Source organism: Syngnathoides biaculeatus, chromosome 17 (genome assembly GCF_019802595.1).
Source record: "Syngnathoides biaculeatus isolate LvHL_M chromosome 17, ASM1980259v1, whole genome shotgun sequence".
Lineage (NCBI taxonomy): Eukaryota > Metazoa > Chordata > Actinopteri > Syngnathiformes > Syngnathidae > Syngnathoides > Syngnathoides biaculeatus.
This window is the reverse complement of record NC_084656.1, coordinates 16,794,210-16,816,685: the sequence shown is the minus strand read 5'-3', so window position 1 is coordinate 16,816,685 and position 22,476 is coordinate 16,794,210. Positions and strand designations below refer to the sequence as shown.

At 42.7% G+C, this 22,476-nt stretch overlaps 1 protein-coding gene across 3 annotated transcripts in view; it reads right to left on the bottom strand.

The window, feature by feature from the left end:
- The window catches only part of si:dkey-112m2.1 (transmembrane protein 132C), a 166,657-nt gene that overhangs the window by 4,875 nt on the left and 139,306 nt on the right, over positions 1-22,476 (bottom strand). For all 3 annotated transcript variants that reach the window (XM_061801675.1, XM_061801676.1, XM_061801677.1), the window contains 3 exons: positions 11,195-11,338; positions 6,217-6,425; positions 1,222-1,519 (listed from right to left, as the gene is read on the bottom strand). In XM_061801675.1, coding sequence (XP_061657659.1) covers positions 1,222-1,519; positions 6,217-6,425; positions 11,195-11,338 — 651 coding nt within the window. The remainder of the gene's footprint in view (positions 1-1,221; positions 1,520-6,216; positions 6,426-11,194; positions 11,339-22,476) is intronic.

The window sequence follows — 22,476 nt, the reverse complement described above, 5'->3', positions numbered from 1 at the left end:
TTGGCATTATTAGATTAGATTAATAAACAGATAGCTAGAGACTCAGATGGACAAAAATAACATCCAGGGCGGCATGATGGGCTCAGCTGGAAAGCGTTGGCCTCACAGTTCTGAGGTCCCGGGTTCAATCCCGGACCCGCCCGTGTAGAGTTTGCATGTTCTCCCCATGTCTGCGTGGGTTTCCTCCGGGCATTCTGGTTTCGTCCCATATCCCTAAAACATTATTGAACACTCTAAATTGCCCCTAGGTATGATTGTGTGTGTTTGTCTCCATGTGCCCTGCAATTGGCTGGCAACCAGTTCAGGGTGGACCGCGCCCCCTGCCTGTTGAGAGCTGGGATAGGTAGCAGCACTCACCGCGACCCTTGTGAGGTTAAGCAGCTAAGAAATGTATGGATGGCTATAACTCATCCCCACATTAGCAGCCATGGGCTAAAATGGCTTCCTGATTTAACATCTAGCATAGCTGCTTTCAATCGAGGCTGATTTTTGTGATTTTATAAAAAGTAAAACATGAGGAAAGACCCCCAAAATGGCTGCTATTCACCAAAATGTCAATTCAGATTCATGGACGGATCTATTTAATCTGAAACTGGTGCAGGAGGCGATTTATTATTATTATTTTTTTTATGCCAAGAGGCACTACAGAGCCACGTTTTGAGGGCCATCATGTCAAGAGACCTCTAAAATGAATTTATCAGGAAATTTCCTACATATTATACATATTGTATGTGATGTGATATAATAGTGCAAAGGACCTCTAGGAAATTTTCTGGTATAGGAATATTAGGGATCTCTTTAGTGAACATACAGCTGATAAAAAAAAAAATTGGTGTGCTCAGTAATTAATAAGAATAAAGCTAAATATGACTAAAGGACGACACGGTGGATCAGCTGGTAAACTGTTGGCCTCACAGTTCCGAGGACCTGGGTTCGATCACGGCCCTCCCTGTGTGGAGTTTCTCCGGGTGGGCACTCCGGTTTCCTCCCTCATCCCAAAAACATGCGACATTAATCGGACACTCTAAATTGCCCCTAGGTGTGATTGTGCGTGTGATTGTTTGTCTCCGTGCGCCCTGCGATTGGCCGGCAACCAGTTCAGGGTGTACCCCCGCCTCCTGCCCGTTACGGCTCCAGCGCTCCCCGCAACCCTCGTGAGGATAAGCGGCAAAGAAAATGGACGGATGGATGGAAATGTAAGTGCATGAATATGCCGACTACCTGTATTTTGGTCATTCCGGCGCTTCGTCCAATGATGACTTGGCCTTCCCACAGACGAGCAATCTTCGGGTCATCCACCCTCAGAAAGTCCTTGACCAATTGCGTCACGTCCACCTGCCAGTCGCTGCCCAACAGGAAGTTCTGGCGGTCTGGCTCTTCGCCGTCGGCGGCCTCTTGGACCTCTTCACTTTCGGACACAAAATGCGTGAGAACTTGCAGGGTGGTGCTCTGGTACTGAGGCGTGCAGGAGTTCTCCGTCCTCTCCCCGGCAGTCTTGTCATCCTCCTTGTCGTCATACCTTCGGAGAGAGCGAGTACACATAAAGGACAAGATACTTAAGGTTGTTTTTAAAGGAGTAAAAGTCCTTTGGCTTGTGTGACATTACAATTAAAGCCTCCCTGGTCTGTCGTGGTGGCTCGCTGGATTTCTGACCTCCCAAAAGTCAAAAGGCCCACCCGGTATTTTCAAAAGTCCATTAAAAACAGCTTGAAGACAACCTGCTGCTGTTCTTGCATTCTCATTTTGTTCTAAAGGGCAGCTAATATTTTGCAGTTTCTCTGTCATTTATTCTGCTCATGGCACATACCCTTTGGAAGACGGGAGGGAAAAAAAAATGTTTACAAAGCCAAACATGGGCTTCCTCGAGACAATTTTCTTCTCCATTCCTTTTGTTTATATGGCCTTTTTTTTTTAATCACTTTGGACTTTTTTCCATTATCCATTTTCACCACAATATAAAGCTTTTATTTATGGCATAAGCTAAACGGCTATCTCGCAGTGAATGCAAACATACAGAATGCACCAGGAGACATAAAGGTGTGCATGCAAAGCAGCCCAAAATTATACTCAAGTGAGAGTGCTGTTATGAATAATATGACGAAAGTAAAAGTAAAAAGTAGTCCTCCAAATAATTACATAAAAGCAAATAATGGGGAAAAAAACTAAAGTAATGATTAACTGGTGAGTACCATCTGATTTATTTATGATATAAATAGTGCATGGATATCAAATATCCATCCATTTTCTTTGCCGCTTATCCTCACGGGGGTTGCGGGGAGTGCTGGTGCCTATACCAGCTGTCAACGGGCAGGAGGCGGCGTACACCCTGAACTGGTTGCCGGCCAATCGCAGGGAACATGGAGACAAACGGCTGCACTCACAATCACACCTACGGGCAATTTTAGAGTGTCCAATTAATGTTGCATGTTTTTGGGATGTGGGAGGAAACCGGAAAGCCCACCCGGAGAAAACCCACAAAGGCACGGGGAGACCATACAAACTCCACACAGGCGTGTCGGGCACTGAACCCGGGACTTCAGAACTGTGAGGCCAACACTTTACCAGCTGAGCCCACCGTGCCCCACAGTATAAAATGGAAATATGCTAATTTAAACAATGCTCAACAAGACTCTTCCCCAAAAAAAAAAAAAAAAAAAAGGTTCTAAATGAACAGTTCCGTTTGATTGGTCAAATGGAGTCGAATATCATCAATTTGATTGGCGAAACAGTCATGTGACAAGTTGCTGTCAAACCAAAATAGAATAGCTGTAGATAAAAAGTAATGAGGAGAATATAGCACAACGTAATGGACCGTACCGTATTTTCCACACAATAAGGCGCACCACATTATAACGCGCACCTCCAATGAATGGGCTATTTCAACACTTTTTTCATATATAAGGCGCACCTTATAAGGCACATAGAATAAACGCTACAGTAGAGGCTTGGGTAACGTTATGCATCCTATAGATGGAGTTGCGCTAAAAGCTCCGTATTGATCCATATATAAGGCGCACCTGATTATAAGGCGCACCATTGGCTTTTGAGAACATTAAAGGCTTTTAGGTGTGTGTTATAGTGCAGAAAATATGGTAGTTTCTATATTTAAAAGCAAAAAAGTACGCTGCATTAAAGTGACTCAGACAAGTACATATTCACCCCCAAATTACTTGTGCAAATGTAGCTCGTCACGACCCACTACCCTGATCCCCAGCTACTGCATAAAGTACTGTACATTTACAGCGTGCGGCCCATTGCACACCCCTTGCTCTAGTTTTACACACCTGATCAAGACTGCATACTTTCCATGTAGACTTTACATCACATATGGTGTGGACATACCTACTCAGCTATCCATTTCATTGACGATTATTTCAATTACAGTGTAATAACGAGGAGAAATGCGTTTGTCACCCTGAGCAAAGTCATCATTCTTTCTCTTTTTGCGCCTGATCCCGCATCATCGTAGCAAAGTCGATATTTTTCTTCAGAAAGGTGCATTATCTTTTCTTCGCAGCACGGAACATCAAGCTCTTCCACTTGGCTTTTGAACTCAAAACCATTTTCAACCATCCCAACTCACCCCCCCCCTTTTTCTTTGTGACTACCACCTTAATTTCGTCACTTTGGGAGGCTCTACCTTAAAGCTAACGCTCCCTCGTTGATGTGGGGCGATGCCGGTGATAGTTTCCATTATGTCTAATAAGCCACAGTCGGTCGAGCAGAAAAAGGGGCTGACAGGTTAACATGCGGCGCTATCGCTCGGCGTGCTCCGCGATAACAGGGGCTCAGCCTCTCCCGCACGTCGCGGCCGTCAAAAAAAAAATGAGGTACGGTTTAGCACTCGTGACACATTAATGAGGTCAGGTCATGTTTGGGGGCTGTGAGCGAAGGCTCAAGAGATTCTAAGGGTTAAACGAGACATCTTTGTGATCAGCGCCGCGCACTTTCGAAGACACGAGATCATCTGCTTTTGTTTTATTCTTTGGTGCATGCACTCGTATGCATCCTTAACGCTATGACGTAATCCGTTGATCAGCCTTGGGCAAGGGAGGGTGGGCAGTGGGTGGGGTGGGGGTTGGGGGTGAATTTATGCTACAGTGCCCCCCAGTGGTGTGTAGAGAACAATTAGACGGCAATGTCGTGTGATAGGAAAGTGCAAGTACATAATTCATGTTTCTCGTGGCGCGACTTGTACAGGAATATCATATTTGATCATCATATAGTATTTGAACACCTTGCTATATTTCAAGTTCTCCCACTTAGAAATCATGGAGGGGGCTGAAATTTTCATCGTAGGTGCATGTCCACTGTGAGTGAGATCATCTAAAAAGAAAAATCCAGAAATCACAATGCATGATTTTTACTGAATCAGATGCACCTGTGGGAGGTCGTTCGCTGCATTAAGACACCTGTCCACCCCATACAATCAGTAAGACTCAAACTTGTAACATGGCCAAGACCAAAGAGCTGTCCAAACACACCAGAGACAAAATTGTACAACTCCACACGGCTGGAAAGGGCTGCGGAGAATTTGCCAAGCAGCTTGGTGAAAAAAAGGTCCAGTGTTGGAGCAATCATTAGAAAATGGAAGAAACTAAACGTGACTGTCAATCTCAACCGGAGTGGAGTCCCGTGCAAGATATCAACTCGTGGTGTCGAAATGATCCTTAGAAAGGTGAGGAATCAGCCCAGGACTACACGACAGGACTTGGTCGATGACCTGAAAAGAACTGGGACCAACGTTTCCAAGGTGACTGTTGGTAATACAGTAAGATGTCATGGTTTGAAATCATGCATGACACAGAAGGTTCCTCTGCTTAAACCAGCACATGTCGAGGCCCGTCTTAAGTTTGCCAATGACCATTTAGATGATACAGAGGAGTCATGGGAGAAAGTTTTGTGGTCAGATGAGACCAAAATGGAAGTTTTTGGTCATTATTCCGTGTTTGGAGGAAGACGAATGATGAGTTCCATCCCAAGAACACCACCCCTACTGTGAAGCATGGGGGTGGTTCCATCATGCTTTGGGGGTGTTTTTCTGCACATGGGACAGGACGACTGCACTGTATTAAGGAGAGGATATCTCTGGCCACGTATTGTGAGACTTTGGGGAACAACCTCTTTTCCCTCAGTCAGAGCATAGAAGATGGGTCATGGCTGGGTCTTTCAACACGACAATGACCAGAAGCACACCGCGAGGAAAACCAAGCAGTGGCTCCGTAAGAAGCATATAAAGGTTCTGGCATGGCGTAGCCAGTCTCCAGATCTAAATCCAATAAAAAAAAATCTTTGGAGGGAGCTGAAACTCCGTGTTTCTCAGCGACATCCCAGAAACCTCTGTGATAGAGAGAAGATCTGTATGGAGGAGTGGGCCAAAATGCCTCCTGCATTAAACCTGGTGAACAACTACAAGAAACGTTTAACCTCTGTAATTGCAAACAAAGGCTACTGTGCCAAATAATAACATTGGTTTTCTCGGGTGTTCAAATACTTATTTGCAGCTGTATACCACAAATAAATCATGACAAAAAAAAAAAATCATACATTGTGACTTCAGAATTTTTCTTTTTAGATTATCTCTCTCACATTGGACATGCACCTATGATAAAAAATTTCAGACCCCTCCATGATTTCTAACTGGGAGAACTTGCAATATAGCAGGGTGTTCAAATACTTATTTTCTTCACTATATCATGCTTTCTGGGTACTACTACAGTGTTCGTTTTTGTCAACCAGTATCCTTTTCATGCACTGATGCTTATAGGGAGTCTACTTGTTAAACTAAGTATTTAACTATTGATTTTTGTATTTAATTATTCAAGAAGTGTAAAATAGCCCTTTTCATTTAACATTTTCAATACCTGCAGACGTAAGCATTTTGAGGCCAACTTTTATTGAAATGGTCTTTCAAAGAGCTCTTTGATGATATTTAATACCAAAACCAGACAACGTCGAGAAAATAACCGAGTCGAAGAAAAGTCTAGTCTGGAAGTTTCATAACCATAAAACTACACCGCAATGGTATCTTGCTCTCTGAATAAAAAATTATACGTGTACTTGAACTATATTTTCTTGGGGGAAAAAATGAATTTGAAGGCAGCCTAATTTTGCATTTCCAAATTTTGAAATTTAGCATATATATATATATATATATTATACAAATTCACAACAATCTAGTGGGTAAACATCTCAAGGACTAACGTCAGGTCTTACCTCCTTTGTCCCGTAGCGACAGGAACCTTCCAGCCGTTGACTTGACTGAGCTCAGGGTCGGCCACGTCGATGAGCAAGGGGAGGCGGGGCGTCCACACGCTCATCTCCAGCTGCGCGCTCAGGAAGCTGTACGTGAAGTTGAGCATCACCTTGCTCTTCCCTCGCGTTTCTTTTCCATTCACATACACGTAATCGCATCTCTCGGACACCTTGGAGCGAACAAAGAGGCGAGACCAACAATGACAGAAACTGCACATGACATAAAAAAAACATCACACTCAAAGATCATAGCCAGTGCTTGCATAACGACTGAGGCCAATGCTGCGAAGGTGCATTTTGTGGCAAAATACAAAATACTCATGAGCCCTTTGGGGGGGTTTACATCTTTAAAGCCCAAGTGTCATCCCTATAAACATTCTAAAATAGATAATGAAAATGAAAATACACACTGTATAACATCATTTACTTCAATATCTATAAGAAAAAAAAAATCATCCATGCGCAAAAGTTGCGGAAGTGTCATTCGACATCCAAGTGGTCGCCATATTGGCTGCATCTTCTGCCCGTGACGTCACCCTGGACATTCGCCTTGGAAAACCGCTATGGCCCCTACTCTCGGAGACAAACACGCCCCTTCTGACACGGAAGCTCTTTTCGAAGAAGAAAATGTCTCACAACCGAGTGAAGTGACCGGGGCAATATTACTCTATCGTTTCAAGCCATATTTAGATGATACGTGGATCACTTCTAACTAACAACAGACTCCAAGACAGTATGTATGAGCTAGTCCGGCTCGTCCGCCCATCTATTATGGGACACGGAAGCTCTTTTCAAAGGAGACAACATCTCACGATCGAGTGAAGTGACCGGGGCAATATTACACTATTGTTTCAAGCTATATTTAGATGATATGCGGCCAAACCACCTCCCCATCCAATCCACCTCAGCGTGGCTTAGATGAGCCAACCCGCCCGAGGCCATGATCGGCAGACACGGTGCCAGCGTGAACATCGACACATTGAGTGACCGGGGCAATATTACCCTATATTTTCGAGCCGTATTTAGATGATATGCGGATCACTTCTAACTAACAACAGACTCGCAGACAGTATGTATAAGCCAGCCCAGCCAAAGCCGTGCCCCTTGTCCCAAGCCCTGCTCAGCGCCGACGGGTACATTGACACATTTAGCACCCCTGACTCACAGACGCGGACCTTTTGTTACATTCTGAAAGGATTATGTCCCCCCCGCCCCAACTATTGTTTTTTTTTTTTTTTTTTAACTAGCCTTATACACACCTACCTGTCATTTGGAACCCACAAAGCTCTTGTGCTTTGCACCCGTGCAATCCATTTTTCACGACGAACCGGGTCTCTTGGAAACTTATGAAGGGTAAATCCGTCCTCACGAGTGTTCGAGCCATATCCAGCAATGCAACGAGCCGGCATTTTGGCTAACACGAAGGAACAAAGAGCTACCTTCCAGCAGGTAAAACTAATAGAAACAAATGAGTCCGCTAGAGTGCGCTACTCCCCTGTACGTCACTTTCTGCTTCTTCTCGAAAACAAATCCCTCGAGAGGATTTTCATGGCGGGAGTTACAAAAAGCCATACATGTCAAAATCATGTTTTGTGGTGAAAAAAAATGCATGGGCCCATACCAGCTGCCGTTTTTTTCATTAATAACATACTAAAAATCATGCATTTCATGAGAGTGGCCCTTTAATACTACCTGCGCTAGTTCCAGGCACCATTCCTATGCGCGCACATGAAAACATGTTGCTTGTTTGTGCGCGCATTGCCAGACGCACGACTACGGCCTAACGCGGCAGATGGAGCTCGGAAAAGAAACAGACGGGTCTGATCCCACTGGAAGGAAAAAACATAAGCTCAAGCTAAAATCGGTGAACGTTTGGGATGTATCACAACTACAATCAATTGGCTGATGTTCTCAAATCTACTTTCCAGTATGAAGACGTACAATACACAATGTCACATTTGTGTGACCTTGTAAAAAACACAAAACGACGTTTCTTTCCTCCTCCTGCCAATTCCGCAGTGTCAAATATTTCACAATCTGGCCAACCATTTTATTTGTCAGCGCATTTCAAAACACCGTCGTCATCATTTGGACAACGCTGGCAAATGTTTGGGACAAATGGGTGTCAGCGGGACTGTCATCTGTCTTCTTCGCATCAAATTTGGCAGATTTACACCCAAGCAAACCAGCCAGCGGCACCGAAGAATAAAAGTGACACCTTCAGTTCCACCCACTGGTGAGGAGTTTGAGTAGTTGACAGAATAATTATTGTGCCTATCATAAAAGATGTCAATCGTTTCACATCTAAATGTGAAAAATGGACAATTTGATACATTTTAAAAACGTTAAACGAGTTCATTGGTTTAGTTATGTGGTTATATTTTTTTTCGTCTCTGCGTACCTGGGCCTAAGCGAGCTGGTGCTGTGCAGTACAAAGCTGGTGTAATTTGACAATAATATCAAATTTCCACAAATAGCAGCCATAGGGTGTCTATTTAATGCAGTGATTTTCCACACTTTCATCTGAGAGTCGGTTTACGCGCTTTGGTAGGTTAACAAAGAAAAAGGGGCTCGATTGACTTAACATCTGATGAACTGTATTAAGATCGGGATGTAATTGGAGCTGGCGGTCTTTAAACCTTCGGGCCGCTGCAGGTAAACAGTCGCCACGGCAACAACTTTGAAGATGAATTTCAAAGCAAAAGAATAGCTTTTTACAAGACTTTAACCACAACATTCAACTTGTTGAAATTCATTACAGTTTCCGAGAGAGAACATAATAGAAATCGATAAGACACACGCAAAACATATATGATGTATTATGGCTAATGTCTGCCCTTGCCCAAAAAATGAACCGACGCTCATGACGCTAGTGAGGTCAAGCACTTTTGTGATCCCTACATGTTCTTTTCATCTCCAATTTAAACATGAGTCGCTGTCCATGAAAGGCGAAATCAGGAAATTGAAGCCCAAATTAGGTCAGGCCTTTTAACGCATTAAATTGTTTCTGAAATTATAGTGCTGGAGAAATAAACACTTCAAAAATGTCTTGCCTGTGCATGTCTGAAACTACCCTGTAAATAAAATAAAACACTTTCTTGAAATCATGAGTTCACCCTCACCCCCAACCACATTTTCCACGACAAAAAAATAACCTTTTCCCCCCATGCGCAGTACTTTTTTTTTTTTTTAAAAAATAAAAAAAAAAAAACAAAGCCTTATTACAAATAATATTTGTAGTCTAGTTGCATGAAGTCAATTGTGGCAAGTAAAATTGCTGAGTAGCAAAAAAACTCTAGTAAACCACAAGCCACAGTGGCTGGCGAGCTAAAAAGTTCATGTCAAGGCCTGCTAAGCAAATATACCCAGACTGGTAATTACATATTCAGTACATCGATGCAGCCAAAACAATGCAATTAATCCACTGACGGGACTTAAATATATGCAAGTAAGATTTTAAATGAAAGATACCAAGGTCAGTGCCATTTTATGTAGTGTTAGTCCACTTCAGTGGATAATTAAACCCTGCGAGACTCCTCGTCTGCAAACACACACGTGCACGCAAAAACACACACACTAGAAAGGCACTGAAAGAGCGTAGCCATGGACTGAGGAGCGACTGTGTAATACATCGATGATGAAGGGGTGTGGAAAAATCACCTCACAAAGCACTAAAATATGTTTTTTTATGTATATCCATCCATCCATTTTCTTAGCTGCTTATCCTCACAAGGGTCACAGGGAGTGCTGCAGTCTATCCCAGCTGTCAACGGGCAGGAGGCGGGGTACGCCCTCAACTGTTTGCCGGCCAATCCCAGGGACATAGAGACAAATAGCCACAATCACAATCACACCTACGGGCAATTTAGAGTGTCCAATTCATGTTGCATGTTTTTGGGATGTGGGAGGCAAACCGGAGTGCCCAGAGAAAACCCACGTAGGCATGAAGAGAAGATGCAAAGTCCACACAGGTGGGCCCAGGATCGAACCCTGCACCTCAGAACTGTGAGGCCAATGCTATCCAGCTGAGCCACGGTGCTACTTTTTTATGTACCATATTTTCCGCACTATAAGGCACACCCAAGACCCTTTAATTTTCTCAAAAGCTGATAGTGCACCTTATAATTAGGTGCACCTTATACATGGAACAATATTGAGCCTTTAGCACAGCCCATTGAATGGATGCATAATGTAACCCCTTCCTCTACTGTAGCATCTATTCTATGCACCTTATAATAACGTGTACCTTATATATGAAAAAAGTTTTAAAATAGGCCCGTCATTGAAGGTGTCCCTTATAATGCAGTGCGCCTTATCGTGTGGAAAATACAGTATATAAAAAAGACCAATAAGACTGAATGTAAGGTAACATTTTTAGTTTTGAAACAGGAGCCCAATTCAATTATTTTATTATTTCCACTATGTAAAATGAGTCAAGGGACATGACATTGATCCGTGAAATTATTGTTAAAGGGGGATTTGGGGGAGTTGCGTCTTAGGAAAAACAATCAACCAGTGTTACTCGTTTGCCATGTGTCATGAACAAGGCTTGGGCACGACCAAGAGGGGTGTGGCCAGGCCCCTGCTCTGGGCGGTGTCATCTCTGACACCCGTCACTGGTCAGCTGTTTCGCATGAGGCACTGTGATTAGACCAAGTATTTAAGTTGGAGTTTTGTCACATTCTGTCAGCGGCACGGAGGTGGATGCAAATGCAGGACACACAGGCAAAGGCATAATGTTCAGTGGGTTTTGTTCTTAACCAAAGAAATGCACATTTACACAGTCCAAGAAAGCAGGATCCAAAAAACAAGAAACAGGGTTCGATGACGATGAATCTAGGTATCGGAGTAACCCAGGTCAAGCATACTCACTAACATAAAGCAACGAAGAACACAAAGCACAGTACAACAAATATAGACGGTGACACACCACACTCACCTTAATAACTTGGTCATCAGTTGACCTGCATTCAACCGACTCGGTTACATCCGAGACGGCCCCGTCTGTTCCCACGGTGACGACTTTTACGGGCACGGCGACTGTCCGCCCGGTGAGGACGGCCGTGTTCAGGATCTCCGTGTCCTGCGAAAACAAAACACATTTCTATTGCTCATAGCACCACGTGATGGTCAGCAAATTATTGTCGTGTAGTTATTGTCCAGTATATAAAGCTTTAATGTACAATATTATACTGGGATTTGAACACACGCCGTCTGCACGAACGCATGTACCACGACATTACCACTTCACTGGATAAAACTGCTGACAACCTTAACCTAATATATCTTTTTAGCGGCGCTTTTAAGTTATTAGCTTGCATGCGCAGGTCGAGGGTCCTCCAACAGGCAAAATGTGGCTGTTATTACAGCTTTACAAATGGGGTGCCATATTGCCCACTGTTAAAAAGTTAGCTCGCACCCGCAGGTCGAGGGTCCTCCAACGGGCTAACTTTTTAACACTGGGCAATATGGCACCCCATTTGTAAAGGTGTAATAACAGCAAGGTGCTGTCACATTTAGAACAATGTTTGTCAACTTTATAGTTAAATCCAAATATTACACCTAAATCTCATCTCTAAATATTACATTTATTATAAAAAGCTAAGTATGTTTAAATATAAAGCCTGCATAGATTCAAGACACTAAATTCAGATAGACCTGGTCTCTAAAGTTAATAAAGAGTTTATGATGGCGACAGTTCATACTCGGGAGAAAAAAAAAAAAATACTGTAAAATGGAAAATAGGTTTGGAAACAAATTGGTGGTTGGTCATCATCACAGAAGACTTTTTGAAGTTGGAGGTTCCAGTCATCGTCAGAGTATATTGCTACTTCATCAGGTGCGTTGCATACTTATGGTGCTGCATGGGCCCAATCAGCACCAGATGAGAAAAAGTCTTCCCGCAGCAATCAGCTGGAGCTCATTGCAAAAGTAAAACAAAAATACTTTCCGTCAAACCGAGCTCATTCCAGAGATACCCGATAGACATTAACAATCTCAAAGCATTCAAGAGGTGGAATGAGATAACGAGATCAATTAAGAAAGACGGCGGCGTCTGTCTCTGAGCCCGCAGCGCGATGGTGGTACTCGAGGATCGGCGGTCGTGGCGCCTCACGCTCATCGCGTCTTAATTTCAATAAATGTCCTCTCAAGCCTTGCGAGCAAACGGGAAAATTTTGACAGCTCTTTATTGTGTGCAAAGGGTTTTGTCTGATCCATGAAAAAAAAAAAGAAGAAGAGGGATTTCATTTAAAGCTTAACTTCTGACAGTTTGACTCTTATTCATAAGGGGTATCTTGTTACAAAGAAATATTTAGTACGTTATTGTATTTTTTTATTTATTTATATGACAGCCTTCTGTTGGGTTGTTGTGTTTAGCTCGCAACCAGTCCAGGGTGGACTCCACCGCTCACCCCAAAAAGATCTGGGGTTGGATCCGGCTCGCTGTGATGCTAACAAGTACTAGCTCGCTTATCCTCACGAGGGTCGCGGGGAGTGCTGGAGCCTATCCCAGCAGCCAACGGGCAGGAGGCGGGGTACACTCTGAACTGGTTGCCAGCCAATCGCAGGGCACAAAGAGACAAACAGCCACACTCACAATCACACCCAGGGGCAATTTAGAGTGTCCAATTACTGTTCCATGTTTTTGGGATGTGGGAGGAAATGCCCGGAGAAACTCCACACAGGCGGGGCCGGGACCGAACCCGGGTCCTCAGAACTTTGAGGCCGACGGTTTACCAGCTGAACCACTGTGTCGCCTTGATTTATCTTTTAAATGTATTATTTCTGATGTCATAGTTTTGTACACATTTTTTGCATAACAATTACTGTATTTTTTAAATTTGTGATTGACTCACAACAACATAGTCACGAGGGGTGATGATTATGGATAGAAAACAATAAAATGCACGGTTGAGTGCCTTGTTTGTTGTTTAATGTTTGTCCACCTACAAGATGCTTTAATTGGATAAAAAATATAACAATGACAAGCGTATGAAATACTATCGTAAAATATGTTGTCACTTTTCTTTAAACGATTATTATATCATTAATTGGACACTCTAAATTGCCCCTAGGTGTGATTGTGATTGCGGCTGTTTGTCTCTATGTGCCCTGCGATTGGCTGGCAACCAGTTCATGGTGTACCCCGCCTCCTGCCCCTTGACAGCTGGGATAGGTTCCAGCACTCCCCGCGACCCTTGTGAGGATAAGCGGCAAAATAAAATGGATGGATGGATATTTTAACTTCAAAACCATACTTTTCTTGAACATTTTGGTCATCTTATGCGACCAGTGGCACTGATTGGGATTTTGAAGTACCACAGTACAGCGGTACACAGCACTAACTTTAAGTCTGAACTCCCCAAATGTGACACCATTAGGAGTTTATTTACTCATGAAAAAATATTTTGGGCATCTCAAAACAAGTAAATCGTGACATTTTTTTTTTACAAAGAAAGAACTTCAACAAATGACCTTTGAGCGATGCTGTACATTTAACACTAAGTGCTAATGTACATTGCTACGTAGTAGCTTCTCGTCATCAAAAGGGTGAAACGTATGGAGTATGTGTGGTATGTGGTATGGTATAAAGTTTTGGATCCAGCACAATAGCGCTCCATTTCATGATACGTGTCAGAAATGTTCTCGGGCTTGGTGGCAAAAGATAAACATTTCAAACGCAAACTAGCAAGTTTTCCCCTTTGAAGTAATCCCCCTGGAGTCCAACAGTATTTCGTTTTACGAGCCTTCCCCGCCACGCCCGCTCTCGTCGGTCTTCTTATTGTCACTCTGCTCACTGCTTGACCCGACAAAGGGCATACGTAGCATATATCAAGTGTGTGGGAGAAAAAAAAAAAAAAAAAAAATATATATATATATATATATACACACACCTGTATCTGTAACAGAGTTAAAAGTATATATGTTTAATGTTTATAATCGCACAAAATGTGTAAATAGTTGCCCGACATATTAACCCTGAGTGGAACGTTGCAATTAAGTACCACCCTTGCACCTGACGTATACCTAGAGGGGACACACCCTCCCGTAATAAGTACTGCAATCGTCTTCACCCCTACCCCTTTCAACGATGTATGTTTTGGTACACTACACCATGTTTGAGAGCTATTCGCATTTTGTAGTATGTCTAGAGGAAAATACAGTAAAGCCTTGCTTCTCGAATGTCCCCGTTTTCAAATGAAAATTTTGAGATTTTTTTAGCTTCTGTTTTCAAATGAAAATCGGCACCCGAACGCCCCCGACAAAACCCGGTAATAAGATATTGCGCGCGGCCAGACCAGCTGACCCACGACGCCCTTTGTTGTGAATTCCCACGCCGCCCAAAAAACCCGGAATTAACATAATGCGCGCGGCGCAAGCACCTGACCCACCCACGTTACAAGGCTGGGGGCCGAGTCGCTACAGAAAAGGCAATGCACTCCCAGCCTAGTGTACTCCACTAATAAAGCATACATTTTAAGCAAAAAATAAATATATTTTTTAAATTATTTTATTATATAAAGTATTTAAACTACACATTTATTTCTACCATGCAGTTTATTATCAGGAAAAGCTAAAAAAAAAAAAAGCTTTAAAAAGCCCTTTTTTTTTTAGGCTTGGAACGCATTCTTTCTTTTTCCATTCATTGTAATGGGAAACATCGATTCGGTTTTCGAACAAATCACTTCTCGAACCGTTTTCTGGAACGGATTGTGGTCAAGAATCAAGGCATCGCTTGCATATTAGTTTCCCTTGTCCAGGTCCTAGCTTGACGCTACATAGAGATTGGCTCCGAGATGAATCCTGTGTCACGACGTGGTCTTTAAAACTGCACAACGCAGAAGTCCACCGGTCACATATCAATGGCGCTGGAGAACGGCGGTCACAGTTAGCTGCTCCAGGGTGAATACATGGAAGGGCAAAATTAGTACTTTGGGTTTGAAATACATCTTTCAAATAATCAAAACTCTTGGGCCACAGCTCCGATTACTGTGAGGCTTAAATGTTCAAAATCATATCTAAATTCTGACATCTGACATATTTATTAGGAACGGGGATTTGTAATTGAGTGTAATTTGCCGTCAACATTGGAATATTCTCCCATTTAATGTCGACATGTATGACGATTAATAATCCGAACATGCTACGTAAAACACTGTCCGCGCAGCTAATAACGAGTTTTATGACGGCAGCGGCTTTGCCTCTGGAACAAATGAATCCATAGATAAACTAAACTTGAACTTTCTTGAACTTGAAATTTCATTTGTGGATCAAAATTGAATTATGCGATACCTTCTTCTTCTTTCAACTTTCATCTCAAAGAAATTAAAACGTCTCTCTCCGACTAAATTAGAGTCTCACAATCCGATACCTCCGTATCAGCTCTGCTCTATTTTCTCCGTTGAACAATGAACCCATTTTCTCATAATTGCATTGTATGATTCGGTGTACATATTTGTGTGTGTGTGTGACTATTAAGTGCCTAAGAGAAAACGCAGCGCGTATGCTGTGTTTTTATCTCTTTGTGATGGCTGCTTTCACTCAATAAGCCATTACCGGTGGAAGAACACAATAAATAAAAAAAAATAAAAATAAAAAAAAAAGTGGTCCAGTAATGACCATTCAATACACGAGTTACAGACAGACATTTTTTTTTTGAGGGGGGGATTGAAGTCTGATATAGTTCATATAAAAGCCGACACATCATCTTGAAATTAAATGTATTTCAGTGAGGGAACAGAGAGTGGAGCGACCACAAAAAAACCCTTTTCCACTCCAATCTTCTTGTTCCTGTCTTATTGGACGCTGCCCGGCCGTCTAAAGTAAATCTTTCTGTGGTTATTAGGCGCAGAACTGCATGTTTTATTTGCAGCCTGATTGTATGCTCGACCGATGATAAACACCCGTGTTGCCGCACTTGCTGCATTATTAACCGACAAACACATGCGCACTCACACGCACACACACCATCCATAATGCCACGCAAATATGAACCACAGGACCTCTAACAAAGATAATAATGACAATGTCTTCCTCCTTAGCCAACATCAACAAAAACTGTTACTGGACTAATATAGAAACACAACAACAGTCACCATTTTATTACATCATTCTCACGCCTCACTCTCCAGGCATGACTAATCAATTTATCAACTAATCAATCCAACGGTTAAACAAATCAGAGCGTTTATTTGTTATATCACCATTTGGATTGATTTGTAACATGCTGTCAAAAGTCATTTCAGGGAAAGCGGCAGTTTTCTACGTGTTGAAGAAAAGGAAAAAGGGGTGAAACGACGACGCAAACGGTTTGTCACGCTGACAAGTTGGTGCGCAAAGTAGATGAACACCATGAAATATCACAATAAATGCTTCAATGTATATTAACAAATGAGTTCCCAGTTAAACAGCAATGTGAAATTCCATCCATCCATTTTTGCCCATGCCAGCTGACTTTGGCCGAGAGACACCATGGCCCGGTTGCCGGCCAATCACACGGCACATATAAACAAACGAGCAATAATGTTCACATTCACGTCTACGCACAATGTAGTCTTTATTTGACCTAACGCCTCATGTTCTCAGCATGTGAAGCAGAAGTAGCGGAGAGAACATGCAAACCCCTCGCAAGAGGCCCTGAGCCAAGATTTGAACCCGAGACGTTTTGACTGTGAGGCGGACGTGCTAACCGCAGAAATGTAGGATCAGAAGTTCCTCCGATCTGTGTTGTGATAGCGTCAGCTTTTTATTTTGAATTACGGGAGCAAACAACATTGGGTGCATAATGCTAGTGCTCTTGTATGGTTGCTTCCGGTCTTCAAACTGGTAGCACCTTAAACTGAAGGCTCTGACCAGCCCTATCGTAATTCAAGAAATCCTTCTGATTTTGGAACGAATGTTGTGAATACTCGACGTGGGACGCTCCTGGCAACGACTTCAGCGGACTAAAATCACCATCTGTGCAATCTTAGTACCCAAATTGGAGCCGCACCGTTCGCGTCGAAGCTGCTCGGCCCAAGTTAGCCTAGCTGACAACAAAATGTGTCTGTTTACTAATATTTACTGAGAATGTCCCCCCCTCCCCCTCCCCCTCGCCATTTTTATTTTATCCCCACGCAACGGCTGAGAAAAGAGTGAAGTTAAGATTGATATTCAAACTTTTTGTTCACGTCATGTCGTCGGCGGCATTATGAAACCTGTGATCCAAAGTATATTAAGTCCTCACACCCACGGAGTGGAATTTGACTTTGCTCTTTGTGCTGCTGCGAATGCACGAAGCAAAACAGCACGTGTGCTTTGAGAAGGCCGTAAAAAAACACAAAATATGAACCCGGTGCAGAACCATAGCGCCGACTGACAGCTGGGATTGCAGTATTGATTGCCTTCTGCACTGCCTACTCAATTCATATCAATTATCAATAAAAAGTCAATTTCCTCCGGCACCTACACAGTCCGCACAATCGGCGCTGCCGGGATCAAACTGAATGACAACCCTCAGACGCTTTCTTCAGTTAAATGAAAAGGGAGGGCAGGAATATGAATCAAACCTGAGATTATATTTGATCCTTTGTCAGAGCAGAGACGCCACAGCAGGTCGGATCGGGTGTCTGTAAAATGAAATCTCAGCGCAGTGGTGCAACTGTTAAGACTGCTGACTCTGAAAATTTGGGCCAGGGCCTTCTTGTGTCGTGTTTGGGTTTTTCCTGCACTGAGATTTGCTCACGTTCCCATCACAACAGAGGACTGTCTCGCATGTGAAGAGGGAAAAGCTCTGACGTCACATCAAACAAGGGCAGGAGTGGACATAGCGAGGTAAGGTGTGTGTCAGGGTTTTTTTTTTTTTTTTTATTTCTAGATGTCCGTCCTTAAATCTTAATACTGCGAAGAAGATGCCAGCAGTGGTGCAGATTTCCGGTACAGTAAAGCATACCGACTCCCTGAAGTGGTGTGGGAAAGAAACACTAAATTAAATATCTCAACTGTAAATAATGTTACAGCGGCTTCTTCTCCTTCTTCTAATTCAGGGGTGCTCAATCCGTCGATCGCGATCGACCAGTCTTACATTTACACATAAAGAATCCTCAATATATTTAAAAAAAAATGGTTCGCATGTTTGTAGTGTGTAGATCTTTGTGACTTGGTCATTCGATTTCATCATTGGTCATTCTTAAAAAAAAAAATAAACGTCACACCCTCTCCCATCCCCTCCCGGTCAATCGCGAGAGACTAGCTGCTTGAAAAGTAGATCTTAGGGTAAAAAAAAAAGTCTGGCCACCCTTGTTCTAATTCATTTATTCTTTTTAAATCCAGCACTTTTGAAGCTCTGCCTCATTTTTGATAATCACTTGGGGCGACTGTGAGCTAATTAATTTTTGAGTTGGTGAAATGAATGATGACCACTGGAATCGGGATAATGTTTTCCAGATCTTTATCATAAAGGTCCAAACTCCAGCGCGTTCAAAAGCTGAACAAAGTCTCGTAGATGGTGGATGTTGCATTCAGTGGAATTGGTAAGTTGAATCGATTACCAAGGTTTCTTAGGACGAAGTAATTAACTCATACTCAATCTGTTGTAATTAAACCTCTGTGCTTATGTCATGTACATGAGGGATACATGTACCGGCACGTGTTCCATTTCACGCATGTTCAAAAGATGCGTTGGTTCTGAGAATGAAACGGGCTAAAAAGCAAAGCTGTGCTTCCAGTGGAGCTACAGTTTGCAAACACTAACGACATAAAAGCAGTTCCGGGGGCCCTCTGCCACGACCAGGAGTAAGAAACACCACTATTGATTAGTCAAATTACATCGAAGCCTAAACTGATTCATTCTATGCTCTTTAATTTGGTATTGATTCATGACAACCTGGTGGACTAGTTATTGTATTTGAAGAGATGCATTTAGGAAGATTAAATATCGAGACCTTCTTAACTGCACTGAGTGAAATGAGCAGGTCATGTTTTCTTTTGTTGTGAGATTCATTTGTCCGGTTGTTTGTCTGATATATTTTTCGCCTCGTTTCTGTGCACTGATGCAGATCAGGTCGATTTCATACGGGGCATATTTTACTGTGCCTCAATTGTAACGGGCCTCAAAATTACACAAGCCCGTTTATTTTTTGTATCGGTTCGTTGGGGCACAGTGGCACTTTTCCGTGGTGGACGTGGACACAGTGAATGAAATGAACGCTGGACGCATCTGTGATTACCAATTCAAAATGAACCAGGGCCAACTGAAATGAATCATATTGCTTGGTGGAAACCAAACAAAATCACCAAAGAATGACCTTTGAACTGAGACATGTGAAAATAAGAAAAAATATTGTCTGAACATTGTGAAAAAAAGTATGCTTTGGCATCTTCTGCACACTCGCTTTTGTGCCGGCTCGTTCTTTTGCACTCATCTTATGACACTATTGCATAATTTGTTTCTGAATACAGTTTTTAAATCAGCAACTTTGATATTTCGGGTAATTTTTAAAGCATGCTTCTTATTGCAATGATTTTGAAATATTGTTCACAAAAAAATTGCTAATTTTGCAATGGGTGAAGTGGATGATTTAACATGTTTTGATCTGAAGTGATCCGATTTTCATTTGTAATTTAAAAAGAAAACGGTTTTGAAGAGGTACTGTACGTGCTTTCTGAGTCCCGTTGTTTTGTTTTATGATAATTGCTTAACATAAAGGAGGGAACTGCAGAGGTGAGCAAAGATAAATAAGTTGCTCCTCATAAAACCTGTCCACATTCGGAGTGCTCCACTGCGCAATATGCCCCTCATTGAATAAATCACACAGAACCTACGCTGACAACAGCACTAAGCCGGGCCAGCCGCCAACCAGATGCAAGCAAACCCAACTACAAATTAGAGAATCGACAGGATTAATTCCAAATTAATGTCCGACTGACGTTTACTGAACCTGGATCGGTGGCTTGGGCAGAAAAGTGGATTTGGTGCGTCAGTCTCTCCCTGCAACAACCACGCAAAGATTTGTGCCATTGAGATGTGAAAGATGCCCCGCAGGGCTATATTGTAAAAAATGAAGGGACTGTATTTTCCGCACTATAAGGCGCACCTAAGAGCCTTTAATTTTCTCAAAAGCTGACAGTGCGCCTTATAATCAGGTGCGCTTTATATACTGTATGGATCAATATTTAGCCTTTAGCGCAGCCCATCTAATGGATGCATAACGTAACCCCAGCCTCTAGTGTAGCGTCTATTCTATGCAGTTTATAATCCGGTGCGCCTTATATATGAAAAAAGTTTAAAAATAGGTCAGTCATTGAAGGTGCGCCTTATAATGCGGTGCGCCTTATAATGCGGTGCGCCTTATAGTGTGAAAAATACGGTAGTTGTTGTAATTGCTCAGGGGCAGCTTCGCCAGAATATCAGAGAAAGTTTTTCAGGCACCTATTAATAATACTGTCCCAGGAAAAGGAATAGGCGAATGCTCGCAACATTTTGGATTGGATGACGCCGATTGGATGCACTCCCAAATCCTCCAAAACACTTTTGGAGAGGGCCAGTGGTAGAGAAATGAGGATTCAATTCACGGGCAATAGTTCTGGTTGGACATTCCTGCTGTATGCATGCCAATGGCACACTGCTTCAAAAGTTTGTGACACTATGCTGCGCGATAAAAATGCATATTTTAGTGCGGCTTGTAAAGGTGGCTCGCCCGAGGCACACCTGTGCAATAATCATGTTGTCTCGTTCGCATTTTCACATCTCTCAGCGTTTTAACACCAAATTCATAGTTGAGCAGAACACTTAAACAGACACTTAAAATAAACAGTAAAAAACAGGATTTGGCTACAAATCTGTTACTTGTGATAACTGGAACGCTCTTTCCTGTGACATCAAATGTTTGCATCCTTTTTTTTAGTGCTGCGTTTTCAGCCTTTTCATTTGATTTGTTTACGGGAGCTTGCTCCGTTTTCAGCATGCAAAATGTACTCTATGCCCTGTGGGGTTGAAGTCTGAAAATGGATTTAGCCAGTCTAAACACTTGAATTCTTGCCCCCGATGAACACATTTGTCGTTTTGGCAATGGCTTTCGGGTCGTGAACTCGCTGCATGATGTGGCGTTTAAATTGTATTTAAATTGGCAGAAACAAATGATTCTGCAGACTTGTGAATTGATTTTTCTGCCGGGAATGAAGATGAGCCTGTTCCAGAAGAAGCAATGCCAAGCCATGACAACACCTTGACTGAGTTTTACAGATGACCCTGTTTTTTGTTTTGGTTTTTTTTGGACCATGAGCACATCCCCCCCATATAGCTTCACCTTTTCCATCAATTTGGTAAAGGTTAATCTTTGTCTCTTCAGTCCATAAAGTCCTTCTCACAGAGTTTTTGAGGCTCATCTCTGTACATTTCTGGCAAGACAAGCCTGGACTTTCTATTTTATTTATTTATTCTTTTGCTTCAAGTGGGAAGAGCAGCAGGACACGACCCCCAGCACCAAAGGACACGGTGGAGCACCCCCACCGACTATCCGTGAACAACTCTGCACCACTCTATGGTGGGTTGCACGTGACGTCACGCTTGTTCATCCGGGTACTTGACCACCATTGTTGCAGACAAGCAGTCAGCTGTCCGTCGTCATCATGCCAGCTTTTTTGTTGCGTCTACGGATGTGGAAATGGTGGAAACGGAGACATTGGGAAGTGATTTTTCCGTGCTGCAAAGATTAGATTGCATGAAGGAGAAGATGCAATGGACTTATTGAAAAAAAAACGGCGACAAAAGTGGCTTGCAAATATACGACGTGCAAATCTGAACGAAGCTCGAGTACACAAGGCAAATGGTCATTTGAAAGCCTGTTCTGATCATTTTGTAAGCAGTATGCATGTATATTTCTAGTGTCCGGATATTCTACTTCAGTGAAGTCTTTCAAATCCTTTGAAAGAACGTCGTTGTGGAGAGTATACAGATCGATATCTTCACTGAGTTTGATCTTTTGCACATATCCAGCTTTGGCGACATCATCGAGTGAATTAAAGTAGGCAGAAAACATCCGCCGCTCACACATGGACCTGTGGACGTTGCCTTGGTGATGTCGTCTGCGACACCTAGCTTGACGTGATTGCAACCCAAGAATGCTTAGGCTGTCATTTTTAAACTATGTCGGTGGTGCATTTTTTTGTATTTGAAGTCACCCCAGAATTGTGTTGGCTTCTAACATGATTTCGAATTGCAGGAACAAATAAATAGGTCAG